Raw genomic sequence first — 14,569 nt, 5'->3', positions numbered from 1 at the left:
TCTCGTTTTGACATCTGGGGATTACACGATCTTTACTTCATAAAAAAGATCGATACATGTTCAGCTAATCAGCGGCAGTTCGTAGCTCATAACCCCGCAAGAGTCCTGTGATCGGGGTCGTAATTCGGCACCTGTTCCGCCTGAGCGTTATTCGCTGGGTCGGTGGTGAAGTGGCGCACACGCTACGGGCGGATGGACGGACGGACAGACAGACAGCCACGTATCTTAAACAGGTAATACATGTGGCTACATCTTTCCCACATCAAATATCCGTGATCACCTACTCCCGCGTGCGTAAAAGCGCACACAATTCTGTGTCCTCTCACCGCGGATGCTGTGATTTGATGGCCCGATACTCATTGTAGCCCACTCTTAGATGTCGGGGCGGAAATCAGTTTCTGTGAGACTTTTCTGATTCACCTTACAGCCTATTATGCGTTTCTTTGCCTCCAGTTTCATATCAAACCATTTACGCTTCACCTCTGACATGGTTCTTTGTACCACGGAGACAACATTAACAGCATCTGTTACCTCCCTCCAGGCCTTCGCTTTGTCTGTCCCTGTCACACCACTACTAACTGAAGAAAATAAAATATTTTTTCTTAAGTCCACTTCACCCAAAATTATTTCGATCTCCGTTTTGGCAAAATTCTTTTTTCTTTCTCTCTCTTTCTTTTGTTGCGCCATGACTGACAGGTCGACAGGATGCACCTACACCCCCGTATATGGTGGTCATTGGCTGTTCATGGGCGGGGATTTATGCTAATTGCTGATTACCGGGAGCGCGCTGTCACTTTACGATGGATTGGCATTCATGATCATACACATGTGTTTACGATCAAATCTGAGTTTCCCACGGCGTTCCTGAATCCGGAGTAGGGTTTTAGTAGAGTAGGCTTTTATGTGCAAATCTACACACAGATTTACTCACTTTTCATGAATGAGACCCAGTGCCTCCAGCCATGACTTTCGCCAGCGCGGAGGCATAAAAATGGTAGTTGTACCTCTCTCAAAGCCTCAGCGTAGGAGCTCATGTCAGTCAGAATGACCAGAACGTGCTTCTCACACTGGTAAGCCAGGTACTCTGCTGAAGTCAGTGCCAGGCGAGGGGTGATGATGCGCTCGATGCTGATTGGTCACAGAAAAAGTAGGTTATTCTATTGTACACAAAGCAAGTCTAACTTTAACTCTATAAATCTATACTAGAGAAACTGCTCATACATTTTACATTTGAGAATATGAAGCCAATAAAAATAACATTCTGTATAGGGATGCACCGATATGGACTTTTTCAGCCGATATGATAACCTATACTTACCTCCTTCTCATGGCTGATAACCGATACAATAACCGATAATTTCAAGTTTTTGTATTTTAAAAAGTGTATAACCTGTAGTTTATGTACACCTGAGAGTAAGAAAGGCTAAGATGTAGTGAGAAAATGTGACTGATTTAATACATAACAAAAACAAAGAACAGTTCTGACTCTTCCATACCTGCCAACATTCGGCTATCCAAAAGAGGGAGATTTTCTGGAGTATTGTCAAATGGCCTAACCTCAAAGCCCCTGCCCCCTTAGAACACTACAGATGAAAATAATGAATAGACTTTTAATCACTATTAAATTTATCGTTGACCATAAGATAGAGGGAGATGATGAAGCCCAGTATTACTGTGTAATTCTCTGGTGTCTTAGTTCAGTTCATAAACTAAACTGTAGAGTAAAGTCTCTGCTTACAGAGACAAACAGTGACTGCTGACTCATATAATTGGGCACATCACCAGGTCCGCCTTACATCTGGTGAAAACTGAACTTAGAAAAACAAGCGGCTGTGCCTCTCACACACATGTAGCTAGAACTAGAGACATGCTGGGTTGCCAGGTAATGATACGAATAATTGCTAACTGCAGCATCACATGGCTAGCGGTTACTAAAAAGTTTAATTATAATCATTATTATTAATAAAACAAAAACAACAACTAAATAATAACAAATATTATTACAAATAATAATTTGTAAGTACAACAAAGTTGAACCTTTTAAAAGCTTGGTGTTGGATGTAAGCTACTGCTGCCAATTAGCACATGCTTACACCATGGAGAAGGTCCTTCAGTGTTGTGTCTAACCTGTGTCAGGTAGTCTGAGATCAGACCCTCAGCACAATTGTGTTGTCTTCCTCTGGAACTATTAAAGACGTCCACACCGCAACATGTTTTGCCCATCTGACAGTGTACTGCAGTTGTTGTTGTTCTTCTTCTTCTCCTTCTCTGTGTTTATTGGTGGCTCAAACAAAGTTTAAAGGTACACATACCACCATCCACGATGTGGGGTGTGTAGATGCTGCCCTTAAGTTAAGTAAATGAAAGCAGTCTGGCTTCATATTATCGGTGTTAATTACCAGCTAGGATTTTAATTATCAAATAATGCATAATCATAAAAATGGCCCATTATTGGCCGATAATTTATCGGCCTGATATATATGGTGCATCCCTAATTCTGTGTACAGAAAATCAGTCAGAATCAATAACTTAGAAAAACATATAAACACAAAGACTGACTGGTACAACCACTGTTTTCATTCTTGAGATCATTTCTGACTGACTCTTACGTGGGGTCATTGGCCAGGTTGAGGAAAAGGCAGACGTTGTCCATGGAGCCGTTCTCCTCAAAGTCAGACTTGAAGAAGCGGGCAGTTTCCATGTTGACCTGGCAGATGAATTATACAAGTTCATGATACAGAGGAACCTCAGATGAAAAATGTTAAAAAATAAGCCCTTTTTAGACATCAAATACATAACACTACTGGCTTCATGTGTCTGTTACAGCAAAGGAATGGAGCTACATTTGTTTCTTTATTATTCAATCAAGCAGAGTAGGTTTTGCAATCAAAAACAAGATTTGAGAGCAAAAGTATCAATATTGCAAGTCAAAAAATGACTGATTAAAAAATGCAAATCCAAAAGTTTTGTTTGCAAATCCTAAAGTTTTGTTTGCGAGTCATTTTTTTTTGTTTGCAAGTCAAAAAGCTTTGCTAGTAAAAAGTTGAACCTGGTGGGCGTGGCCTAAACTGAAAGCTGTAAGACATGTCTCTATTGGCCAGTCTCAATCGGAATGACAGCTTGCAAAGCATTTTTTTTCCTTCTTCTCTCGGTTGGCGGATTGCAAACAAGTCAAAGGTGCATACCCCCACCTACTGTACAAGAGTGTGCAACATCATGTCATTTAGCCTGTTTCTTAAATTCTACTCATCAGCCTAGTACGCTTGCAAAGCAACATGGGAGTTCTGTAGTTCAAGGGGGAGCTGTAGCGAAAATCAATTCTGAAACTGAAGTTTTTTGGCCTCCAGTTTCCAAAAAAAATTTGTCTACCCAAGTGGTGTGATAAAAAAAATATGATATCCACACAAAACCACAAAACCCGCTACCAAGTGATGTAATACACATGTCAAAGCAGTAGGTGGCGATGCCCACTCAATTGTGACATTATTGTATGCATATGATATCGATTTTGTATCTACAGATACCATACAGATACAAATCTGAGTATATAAACGGTTGGTTCTTCAGTTTGCAGATACACCTAGAGTAAAGCTACTGAAGACCAGCAAAACCACAGTTTGTTTTCATTTATTCTTTCAGGTGGGTAAATGTCACCTAAGCACCCTCAGATTTTATCAGTAGTCTACCCTTAATAGATAACTTGTTTATATAGTTTGTATTGTGCTTCGTGATATTGTTTGAACTGTAACGTAAGGTAACTGCATATGAGTGGATGCAACCGTCACTAATGCTAGCGTAGTTCCTCAGGGATTTACGCTGTTATTACTTTCATTTTGACACTCTGACCTGTGACGACACATTAGCTAAGGTTGTAAGGACTGTAACTGTGGGTAGCTGTTGTTGATTTTGTTTAAATATGTTGAATTAGAATTTTATAGGTTATTGTTCGTCGGAAGATTGAGCTAAGCTAACTAATGCTAACGTCAGCTGTCACTTGTTGCCATAGCAACGGTAAACATTCACATAGGGGTTTAGTGCAGAGTGCAGAATCAAGCTTCATTGTAAATATAGTTAAGATACATTGTATTTAACACAGGATGTGGGATTTTAGTAGTTAGTAAACTTTTAGAAAAGAGCTATTTACCATCGCTCTGACGTCAAACAATGGAGACAGGTAATAAAACACTGTGGTTATCCCATCTACAACAACAAACAGCCAAATCGCATAGAATAATACACGGTTTCAGAAGTACACGGGTCCATGTGCCTAATAATAGCAAGAATGTTTTATTTACACTGGTGCATGTAGATTGATTTTGTTTAGCCAGGGCAGAACTATTCGACAGTGTAACAGTCACTACCATCGTTGCCCCGGGATGTAGCAGTAATGCCGACTGTCAAGCGTTTCCAGTGGGAGAGAGGGAATTTTGGGTGTAGCCCACTCTGTATGTATGGAGCTGGAGCCACATCAGTCCCACCAATAGAAACTCTTCTCTCATCCATCAGTGTAGGCCCCGCCCATTAAGTGCAGTTGAACTTGCAAGCAAAACTTTAACTCGCAAGCAAAGAGGACTGATCTGCAAGCAAAACTTTGTAACTCGCAAGCAAATGTTGTTAACTAACAAGCAATGAGGACTGATCTGCACACAAAACTTTTTAACTTGCAAGCAAAGAGGACTGATTAGTGTTGTCACGGTACCAAAATTGGGACCCACTGTGCGATACCAATGAAAATATCATGGTTCTGAGTAGTATCACAATACCACAACGAAAATGAGGCAGATGTGCCTTTTGTCATTTATAAAAAGATGAATCACTTTTCTATAATACATCAATGATATTTCAATGGAATAAATTACTTACTGACTTATTCATACTTCAAAAACAGCATCAATAAGTGATTAACATAGGGGGGAATCAAAATAAAATAAATAAATAAAATAAAAATCAACCAGCCACCCTCCTCCCCTAATGAACAGTCCCTAAAGTGCGGTGAGGTTTGTGGACCGTTACTGACACAAAGACAGAAGTGTAAGGCTCGTTTTTCCTCTGATAGATCACATACCTGTGTTCGGCTGGCTCGGCTGTTCAGGTACTACTGGGCAGTCATGACACCAAGAAGAGGATATTATTGGAGCCGATTTCTCCACCAGTAAGCCAATGGCCGCCGCATTTGACAGGAATACATTACTGTCTGTGTCTGTGACCCCCGTTCAACCCACAACCGATGGGATTCGCCTTTTGTTTCTGCTGCTGGTTGAAATCTGTAGGCTGCTCGCACAGCGTGCTGAATGATTTAAGCCTATTTTGCTCGCTCAAAACTATTTTTAGTCGCAAATGCGAGTGCCAGGATAGACGGATCGCCACACTGCCAACATTTTATTTCGCCCATCACAGCACGTCGTATGATTGCGTTATCAAAACACGCCGCTATTATTCGGCCTTGCTTTTAACTTATTCCACCGAATACCGAATGTGTGTTTTTTTGCAATATTCGGCCGAATATATTCGGTTACCAAATATTTGGTGCATCCCTAGCTTTAACATACTTAAAAACTCACCAATTTTTGCATCCACTTCAGTCCCCATGTGATATTGCTTTTGTTGGTGGGTGAGACAAAATGACTTGGCCACGCACCTTGAACAGCAGTCCCCGCAGCATGTTTCATCGACACGCACGAAAATCGGTACATACTTGTATCATGCCCAGATGCACAAAAAAGTCTCTTGGACCCATTGCCTAAACCCAACAGGAAGTCTGCCATTTTGAATTCAGGGGTCATTTTTGGCGTTTCACACGTGTTGTGATTTAACAAACTTGTCCTACAGATTTGATCAGATTGGCTCCATACTTGGTTTACGTGAGCCTGACCACCTTGTGACCAAAAGTTATTAGAGGATCTGCCCAATGTTGAATGGCGTGCCTGCTACGGAACTTTGTATTTTGAGGTCTTGCCATGAAAAACGGAATTGCTATAACTGTGGCGTAAATGGTCCAATCTCCACCAAACTTCACATCATTCACATTAGTCCCACCCTGAACATATTTACATAACCACATTTCCTGATCGTCTTAGCACCACCTAGTGGCGAAAGGAAATGACATATTTTACACTTTAACCTGCTCCTCCTGAACGGTTGACCATATCCAACTCAAATGTGGTCATAAAGGCCTTAAGATCTTGGTTATGTTATATTGTGAAGATGGCATTATGTCACCAAACGGCATCGCCATAATGGCACGGCGAAGCTGGATGTTTCACCAAAACACTGGAAATGGCATTAACTTAAGTGTTCTTGATTCAATCTGCCTGAAACTTAACACACTATTTAATAGTCTAGGTCTGGACATGTGATGTGAGTTTCGTGGCATGGGCGTGGCAAAATGGCTTGGCCAGGTCCTTTAAAGTGGAGCCACAGCCGCATCCTATAACTTTGGCGTAAATGGTCCGATGTCCACCAAACTTCACATGATTCATATTAGTCCCACCCTGAACACATTTATATGACAATATACCATGATAGTCGTAGTGCCACCTAGTGGCGAAAGGAAGTACTTATCAGAAACTTATCTTTCGATTAACCTGAAATTTCATATGCTGTGGTCTATATCTGATGTACACAAGCATGACATATCATTAGTGTCTATGCGTGCTGCAGAGGGTTTAATTTTGATGTCTCGCCATGAAACAGGAAATTGCTATAATTTTGGTCTAAATGATCCGATCTCCATCAAACTTAATATGATTCATATTAGTCATGCCCTGAAAAAATTTATATGACCATATTTCCTGATACTCATAGTGCCACTTAGTGGCGACAGGAAGTAGGTCTCATCAAACACTTATCTTTCGATTTATCTGAAAGTTAAATGCTGTGTATATCTGATGTATAAAACATGACGTATAATTAGTGCGCTCTCTAACTCCCTCTAGTGGAAAGAGGAAGTGATAAAAAATGTGAAATCTGTCATCCAGCACTGTATCAAGGATATGCAGAGTCACTCCTGCATGCGATGTCTTACTTTGACAGAAATTAACTGACACGTCAGAAGGAGGGATCCCAAGACGACTTCACACCCATTCAGCCCTGGTCCCACCTGACCCTAATGACATTAATAACATTGTGGCCAGGTGGGTCAACGACTCACATTGTGACCTTAACGACTCTGAAACCAAGAGCTCACGTGACCCCTACAACTCTGCAAGGGTTCCCACCCACACAGTGTTTATAGCCTGCAACTTCGTACCAGTCATTTAGAACTGAAGAAGCTTCTTGGATGAGAGGCGAAACGTCTTCAAGAAACGCAAGCAAGTCCAGTTGCCTACGATATAAAGAAGCTTGTGGCTGGATATATGGTGGATGAAATGTTGCTCCATGAGTGACTCTGTCTTTCGAGCAGAGCCTCAGGAAAATACTTGTCACAGGCAACGGAACTCCCCCAGGTAAATAGACGCTATCTAGCCTTAGCTACACTTAACGGCGATTACCCTGACATTCACACAGAGGCACAAATCTCAATCTGGGGAGATACGCAAATACCAATGTTATGGAGTGTAAAGGAAAAGTAATTTAATGAGTAGTGTAACGAATTACTATTGCCAGGGAGTAATAAGTAATGTTATTACTTTTAAAAAGAGTAATGACTAATAAGTAATATATTACATTTTTAGAGTAACAAGCCCAACACTGGTCCACACAGTTTAATATACTAAGCATCATACTTGCATTTGGCCACGTTGTCGAGCTACAGTAGCCTGCTGTCCCTGTCAAGTAGCTGTCCATTAGTCAATCACTCTACAGCAGGAAATGCCACTTCAAAATAACAAAAATGTGCCAGACATTTACTGTACTTAAAAATAAAATGTGTTTTTGCAGTCCATTCAGAATTGACCCACTTTTGGACCTCGACCCAACAGTTGGGTACCACTGATCTAGAATATCATTATACTAGAGTGAAGTGAAGCAAATGTTAGAGGTCAAGCTGTCTCAGTCGGAGGACTTACAACAGAAAGGAGGAGCAGCTGAGGAGGTGAGAACCTGATACTGCAGAGCCGACAGCGTTAAAGGGCCTGTTGAATTAGTAAGCTGTCTACATGGCTAGGGGATATGCTCAGAGGTGCAGAAGAAACAAGAAGGACTTAAGGTTAAATCACCTGGTGAATAAAAGACAGAAAACAGAGTGGGAGTAAAGGGACAGGGCGTCACGTCAGTTTAAAAGGGGATTACAGTCACAGATGTGGGGTGGGGGGTCCTCTACACAAGTTTCCACTGAATGCTGCAGTTTGTCTCCTTACCCCCATGGCTGCGAAAACAATGGCAAAGTTCTCAGCACTGTAGTCCATCACATCCTTGGTCTTCTGTACCAGGCCGGCCTGGCGACAGATCTGGGCAGCAATCTGGGAATCAAGAAAACAAACAGTAAGATTTTAACAATGGAGAGATCTTGAGGTCAACACATGGTCTTTGATAACATAGCCTACTTCCTTTGCACATTTTAATCCTATTGTAAGGAAATGATTTATTATTGTTTTATCTATTTTGAGATTGAATTCTTCAGTAGGAGATGATGGGCTTGGAGTCCATCACCATTTATACAAGAGGGTGACCATCCCACCCCCACACAAAACACCCTTGTCCTGTCCCAGTCCTGGTAGAATGACAGCTGTCCCCTCCCATTCTCATGTTGTGTTTTTAAAAAACACAGAAAATAGCTTTTATTCATATTAGAATGACATATTTATTTAGAAAAACTAAGCATATTCAATTAACTATACTGTATAGCATAAGGCTGAAATAACTCCTGACAGCTTAAACAATATATTGTACATATTAATGCTACATTTTTTAAAGTATATTTTTCTCATTTTTATTTTAACTGTTTTATTGTATATTTATGTTCTAGACTGCTGCAGGACTTTGCCTTTAATTTGATTTCCTCTGAATAGGCACGTTCATTGTTTGTACCGCACACCCAGGCAAATTTCTTGTAAGTAAAAACATACTTGGTAATAAAATTTATGATGATTTTAACTGCTACAACAATGTGGCAAATAACTAGCACATAGTCCATTAGCTGGATGCCAACATGTGATAGAAATTAGAGGATCAGTATTAGGTAATAAAATGATAATTTTCTTGTTCTAACATGGGTTTCTGTGTGATATTTTCATGTTATAAAAACATGTTTTTTATGCCATAACAATATGCTGTTTTGTTTTGGGTTTTTTTGTTATAACAAGGAAAGTTTCTTGTTGTAACGAAACCTTTCTCGTTACAGAATGAAAACATCTTTTAAAAACATGAAAAACATCTTGTTGCAACAAGAAACTTTTCATGTCTTTAGACTACCTCATACTGATACCCGATACTTTTTGGCTTGGCATCAATACGCCTCTGTATTTAACAAATTATCAATTTTACTTTGCATGCTTAACATAAAACAGTGTATTCAAACTTACATGCAAATTTCCTATGCTCTGTGGAAACAAAATAATAGCTGCTGACTGACTTCACATTGTTAGCTCAAGATTGTTGTTATGATTCCTGTCCCATCTGCTGCTGTTTAACAGTCCTTGTTCAAATGTGTCTTTGAACCGTGTGTATTGTTGAGCATAGTTGGGACAGACAATAAAGGTCCATCAACATCCATCCATCCATCCATCCATCCATCCAATACTTCAAAGTAAATCAGTTCATTGTTGGTTCAAGTCTTTGCATGAAATTAGATAATAAAGTGCACTTTCTGCCTAAAGTGTTTTAGGCAGAAAATTATGATGTCACAGTGAAATTAACCTGTGACCTTTTGGATACGTAATGCCATAAAAACATGTTTTGTGAGCTCACGCTGACCTTTGATCACAAAATTCTAATCAGTTCATTCTTGAGTCCAAGTGGATGTTTATGCCAAATTTAAAGGAATTCTTTTAGGGTGTTCTTGTGATATCACACTCACAAGAATTAGACAGACACAAGGTCACCGTAACCTTGACCTTTGAACAAAATTCACATCAGTTCATTGTTAAGTCCTAGGTGATATCTGTGCCAAAACTGACATACAGACATCATATGTATGTATAGACAGACGGACAACCTGAAGACATTGTGTCTCTGAGCATGAATAAAGATGTCACAAATTCTTTTGAGATTTTACAATGCAATATCAGAAAGATTCATAAAACCCTAATTCTCATTTCTTAGCATTTAATTGACTTTTTAAAGATATCTTTAAGACATTTTAAGTAGTGCTGCATGATTAATCTAATCACAGTTGCAATTGTGATGTCAGGTTGTGTCAAGTCTTTGCATGAAATCAGATAATAAAATAAATATAGAATATCAGCTTGAGTTTAAAAGGCTTAATACATACAACTTATCTAGTCTCAATATCTAAATCCATTTGCTCTTTGACAAACCAATTTATCTACTGAAACTAATAAATGAAGCAGAGTGAAGAGTCTGTGTGATACTTGCATTTGTGAAATGAAAGAGGAATTTCATGCATCACATAATGTCACGGCCACTGTGTTGATCTGGCCTGACCTCTCCATGCACCCTGAGCTCAGGCATCTGGCCCATTGAGGACACCACCACATGAATGACCTGTGTGACATGTGCTTCATTAAACAATGAGCCAAGTTTCACACCATCCTGAGGGCATGACCAGAGGGTCATCATTAGGCAGACAACACACGCTGTGGTTATTTGGCCACTTCCACAGTGGGACCCTTTTGATCATTCATTTTCAAACTGCAGATGAGATTAGGGTTGACAGCTGTATTTATGTTCATAACACAATAATCTATTAAAGAAACTGATGCTATGACAGATTTGCTCAGTAAATTTTCATTATAAAACTAGTTAGGCCGAGCAATAGGTGCCTCAGTGTTTTCACCTACCACTTCGACATTAAAGCTGCATTCACTGATTTTTCACGACAGAAGCTAAAGAGCCAGATATTTTTCTCAAGAGTTGCTGAATGTCTCACTTTTACCCCTTTTCCACCAACATGGAACCAGTTCCGCTCCGGTTCCCACACCTAATTTTGAACCGTTCAGAGCATTTTGACCAAAAGTAAATTGGTTCAGAACTCCAAAAGTTGGTCTCAGCTGGAACCAAAAAGTCACAAGTTTTCCTTGACTTGAAGTGTGAACCGTGACAACATCAGTGGGTGTGTCATTTTCTACAGGTTGGACAAAGAGGATGGAGAAGGTAACAATAGTAATCTAGTCAGCAGGGGTGTAAGAATACACATATTCGTATTAAGCTGTTTGGTACGGGGCTTTTGGTATGGTACGCATTACAAACATTGAACTATCCTATTAGACTTGGAAAATAAAATTTAGAGCTTAAACTGTTAAATATAATGTTGTCAGTGCCACCACGTTCAATAAGGCAGCCCATGGGTCGGAACAGGCAACATGCTGTCCCCCTCCCACCCCCAAACCAGAACATTCTACTCCAGTAAGACTACGCTAAGCTAGCTTGCTGGTTAGTAACACCATCATCAGACCAGAAATAGAAGATCCTGTGTTAACCTACAGGTCTGCTGTTTGGAGACACTTCAGTTCCACTGTGAATTACAAGGACTATAGTGAGAGAGTGTGGTGGACAAAAAAACATGCCAAGCCAAACAATTTGCCGCCTCATAGCTACAGACTCTCCTAAGCAGCTAACCCAGCGGCACAGTAACATACACAACCCCAAAGCCAAAGCACAAGCCACCACACAGCTACAGACTGTCTTCAGCAGCTAACCCAGCAGCACAGTAACATATTTGACCTCCGAACTGAAGCACCTGCTGCCACATGGTGGCAGCCTCTCATCAGCAGTCAAGCCAACAGCACATATAGTGAAGACAAAAGCACTCTCTGAACCAGGGAATGAGAGCTGCTCCCTTGCATTAGCCTCTTGTTCAGCAGCTAATGTTAGCACAAAGCACACATCCACAGCAGAGAGCAGTAACTGTCAGCATGCTGGGTAGCTGATTTGGCTAGAAAGACACCCCCAAATTCCACCAGATGCGTGTTGGTTACGTCTGCGCCTCAGAACGGCCTCTGAGCTGATACGTTTCAATTCTAGTCAATGTGTGTGCTTCCACCGGCTGCGGCTGTGCTGCGTTCCGGCTCCGTCACAGCTGCGGCGCTCCAGAACCCTCCACAACAGATATGCAGGACTTCTATTTTTGCCGGACGCCGGAGTACAATGCAGCAATTCAGCACAGAGCAGATCGTGCAGGGCAGGAAGTCGTGCACAGAAACAAAATAAAACATCCAGTTAATTTTCAAAATAAAATACACAGTGTTCACAGCGGATCATATTTCCCTGTACTACACCTTGAAAACGTCATAATGGGCGGAGGCAGGCCTGAAGTCAACAGGTCAGAGGTTTTCAGATGTCATTTCACCCCGATGACACCATGGATGAGAAGATGTTAATCATGGAGGTGCGCCGAGATGTCTTCCTACTACTCCTCTGGTTTTGTAGTTCTGTTTATAGAAACTACACCTTGTTATATCGCGCGATTATGCGTGAATTCGCGAGATCTCGTGGGTCCTCATGACTTCCTCTGTCCGGTGGAGCTGCACTGCTTCGCACAGCAAACGCAGCTGGTGGGTGCTGACGGACGGCGGAGCACGCAGTGGATAACCAGCACAGCCGTTCGGCAACAGACACGCATCCAGTGGAATTCCGGCGTGAAAGGTTCTTAGTGAGTTTCAAGGTGGACACCCAAGATTAGTGTCACCAATTCAGTATCTGACCAAATGCCTCTTGTTATGTTCCTGTGTTATGACATTGAGTAATGGCCAGAAAAGTGTTTTAGGCAGAAAATTATGATGTCACAGTGAAATTAACCTGTGACCTTTTGGATACGTAATGCCATAAAAACATGTTTTGTGAGCTCACACTGACCTTTGATCACAAAATTCTAATCAGTTCATTCTTGAGTCCACGTGGATGTTTGTGCCAAATTTAAAGGAATTCTTTTAGGGTGTTCTTGTGATATCACACTCACAAGAATTAGACAGACGCAAGGTCACGGTAACCTTGACCTTTGACCACAAAATTCACATCAGTTCATTGTTAAGTCCTAGGTGATATCTGTGCCAAAACTGTAGAAATTCCCTCAAGGCCTTCTTGTGATATCACATTCACGAGAATGGGACGGACATACAGACATCATATGCATGTATAGACAGACGGACAACCTGAAGACATTATGTCTCTGAGCATGAATAAAGATGTCACAAATTCTTTTGAGATTTTACAATGCAATATCAGAAAGATTCATAAGACCTAATTCTCATGTCTTAGCATTTAAGTGACTTTTTAAAGATATCTTTAAGACATTTTAAGTAGTGCTGCATGATTAATCTAATCACAGTTGCAATTGTGATGTCAGGTTGTGTGATTACATACCCGTATAAAAGGCTGCAATTTGCAATGTAATGTAAATAAATGTTAACCTGTGTGCCTGTGAACGTGACTACCTCTCCTTCATTGTGTGGAGATTGTTGACATTACGCCCACAAGCTATCCTGGTGTGTGCAGCCTGTATGGTCATGACTACCTGGCGTGCAGCAGTGACCAACATGGATGCTGAAGAAGAGCATGAGCACAACCAAGAACAGGTTGAGTTGGTGGCGGAAAAAAATGCAATGCCTATTATATGGCGATACTTTAGATTCAGGTACGGCGATGTTGAACAGAAAGATGTGCTGTGTAAATCTTGCAAAGTTAAAGTCGCCACATCCCGTGGCAACACGACTAATCTATATCAGCACTTGAGACAGCACAGAGAAAAGTACGGATTTATTTACTGTTCTAGTTGTACTTGCTGTTTAGAGAAATGCCTCCAGAAAGGCCTTCAAGCTGTAACATAAAGTGCCACAGCCTTTGCACTTTTAAGGACTGCCTTTGTTATATTGACAGACAGGCACTGTGTGTTTGCACATTGCAGAAATGCCTTTATTTTTTTACTGTACAATTTTTTTTTAAATTTAATAATAGTTCTTGAAAGGTTTACCAAAATGCTTTTGTATTTTGCAGTGCTCTACAATCTTTTTGTCTTTTTAAGCACTACTTAATAGGTTTACAAAAATGCCTGCAGAAAGGCCTTTAAGTTCACAATAATGTTACTGTATTACTTTGCCAGAATACCTTTATTTTTTATTTATTTGAAAATATTATTTGGAAAACAGTACTGTAAAAACTTCAGGTTTTGTAATTTTATGCTACTTAATATTTGTATGTTTTGCATTGGGAAATAAACACTTCAATCGTTATTCTCTGCATTTTCCTTGATAATCAAGCAAGAAGCAAGGGACGGCAGTAGCTCAGTCCATAGGGACTTGGGTTGGGAACTGGAGGGGCACTGCCGAGGTGCCCTTGAGCAAGGCACCAAACCCCCCAACCGCTCGGGGCGCCTCACCAAGGGCAGCCCCCTCACTCTGACATCTCTCCACTTTGTGCATGTATAGGTCCTGTTTGTGCATGTGTGTGTCTTTCGGACCTGTGTGTAATTGACAAACAAGAGTGAAAACATTGAATTTCTCCTCAGGGGGATTAA

At 40.7% G+C, this 14,569-nt stretch overlaps 1 protein-coding gene across 1 annotated transcript in view; it reads right to left on the bottom strand.

The window, feature by feature from the left end:
- Positions 1–14,569, bottom strand: part of atp6v1ba (ATPase, H+ transporting, lysosomal, V1 subunit B, member a) — a 114,354-nt gene that overhangs the window by 28,775 nt on the left and 71,010 nt on the right. Inside the window, exons 7-9 of the mRNA XM_049601222.1 lie at positions 8,298–8,399; positions 2,610–2,707; positions 1,005–1,128 (exon numbers count right to left, since the gene is read on the bottom strand). Of these exons, the coding sequence (XP_049457179.1) occupies positions 1,005–1,128; positions 2,610–2,707; positions 8,298–8,399 (324 nt within the window). The remainder of the gene's footprint in view (positions 1–1,004; positions 1,129–2,609; positions 2,708–8,297; positions 8,400–14,569) is intronic.

This window comes from Epinephelus fuscoguttatus, linkage group LG16 (genome assembly GCF_011397635.1).
Source record: "Epinephelus fuscoguttatus linkage group LG16, E.fuscoguttatus.final_Chr_v1".
In the NCBI taxonomy this organism is placed as follows: Eukaryota; Metazoa; Chordata; class Actinopteri; order Perciformes; family Serranidae; genus Epinephelus; species Epinephelus fuscoguttatus.
The sequence above is the reverse complement of the archived record's forward strand: the minus strand, read 5'-3'. Positions and strand labels throughout refer to the sequence as shown.